This window comes from Terrapene carolina, unplaced genomic scaffold (genome assembly GCF_002925995.2).
Source record: "Terrapene carolina triunguis isolate 2854851 unplaced genomic scaffold, T_m_triunguis-2.0 Scaffold26133, whole genome shotgun sequence".
NCBI classification, from domain to species: Eukaryota; Metazoa; Chordata; order Testudines; family Emydidae; genus Terrapene; species Terrapene triunguis.
In genome coordinates, this window is record NW_020690484.1 from 1 (window position 1) to 1,446 (window position 1,446).

At 65.8% G+C, this 1,446-nt stretch overlaps 1 protein-coding gene across 1 annotated transcript; it reads right to left on the reverse strand.

Annotated features, from left to right (window-relative positions):
- Positions 1-115: 115 nt before the first annotated feature.
- LOC112125384 (blue-sensitive opsin-like) lies at positions 116-897 on the reverse strand (the record flags this gene model as incomplete). The annotated part of the gene is made up of 2 exons (XM_026662331.2): positions 887-897; positions 116-475 (listed from the first exon to the last, which is right to left on the reverse strand). Coding segments are annotated over exons 1-2 (371 nt in total), but the record flags the coding sequence as incomplete, so codon positions are not given.
- Between the last annotated feature and the right edge of the window lie 549 nt (positions 898-1,446).

The following is a 1,446-nucleotide window of genomic DNA, read 5'->3' on the forward strand; positions in this document are numbered from 1 at the left end:
GGGGGGCAGAGCCCCAACTAACTCCACCCCTCTCTTTTCTGCCAGCTCACTTCCTGGCGCGTCCCTGATCCCAGCCCCCTCTGCCCCCCATTGCCCTTCAGCCTGCTCCCCACACCCCATCCCAGCCCCCAAGTCCTCCCAGCCTGGCCCCATCCCGGCGCCGACCTGCTTGTTCATGAAGACGTAGATGACGGGGTTGTAGACAGTGGAGGCCTTGGAGAAGACGGAGGGCACGGAGGCCAGGCGCACGTCGAAGGGCTCCCCACGGTGCGTCACGACCCACAGTGCGAAGGAGGCGTAGGGCAGCCAGCACACCAGGAACCCGGCCACCATCACCACCACCATCTTGGTCACCTCCCGCTCGGCCTTCTGCGTCGAGGCCGACTGCTCCTGCTGCTTGGCCACCTGCAGGGGGCAGGGGGGATTGGGTGGGGCGCGCCCTCCTCCGTGGGGCACAGCAGCCACTGCCTGGGGCCTGCGCTCATCCGTGGGGGGCAGGGATGGTCATTGCCTGGGGCCCACCCTCATCTGTGGGGCTCAGCGGCCATATGGCTGGGCCCCACCCGAATCGGCGCGGGAGATGGCCGGCCACTGCAGTAGAACCCACTCTAGCCACGTGGGGCCACAGCACAGGGACCCACCCTCAGTCATGTTGGGTGGCCATATCAGTAGGACCTACCCTAATCCACACGGGGCAGCCGTATTGTCGGGATCCTCTCTAACCTACACGGGACACAAACGGGGCAGGGCAGCCATTTTTGTGGCACCCACCTTACAGTCCATGTGGCAGCATGGAGCTCACGGGGTGTCCATATTGGTAGGACCCACCCTAATCCCTGTGGGAACACAGCCAGGGGGTGCCCGTGCGGGTGGCACCCGCCCTCACCACACCGGCATGCGGATGGTGCAAGGTGGCCATATTGGTGGGACTCACACAAACCCACACGGTTTGGGGGTGGCCAGGGAGGCAAATCACTCTGTGCCATGGGGGGGCACCCCCCTTATCTTTTGACACCTTGGGGACAGCTCGGGGGGGCAGAGGTTCACAATACTGGTGGGACCCACCCAAGCCCATATGGAAGGGAGTCCTGGGGGGGGGAAGGGGCGTGTCCCGGCTCTGTCTGTGTCCCCCCCCCCACTGTATAAAGCTCCAATAAAGCCGACTCCCCCCAAACTCACCCTGTCCCTGTCCGTGTCACACCAGTTTGGTCCCCCCCACAGCCCCCAGCTGGGGAGCCACTGCCCCACGCGCTGCCTGCTCCAGGGGCGCCCAATGGCTTTCCCAGCGCTGTGACCCCACGCAGGTTCCCCGTGGCTGCAGGGCAACGTGGGGGGTCCCCGTGGAAGGGAAGGGGCCAGGGCGGTCCCCATGGTGGGGAGGTTGGGGGGTCCCCATACTGGTGGGAGGAAGCAGGTGAGGGTGTCCCTGTGCCAGGGGTCCCTGCA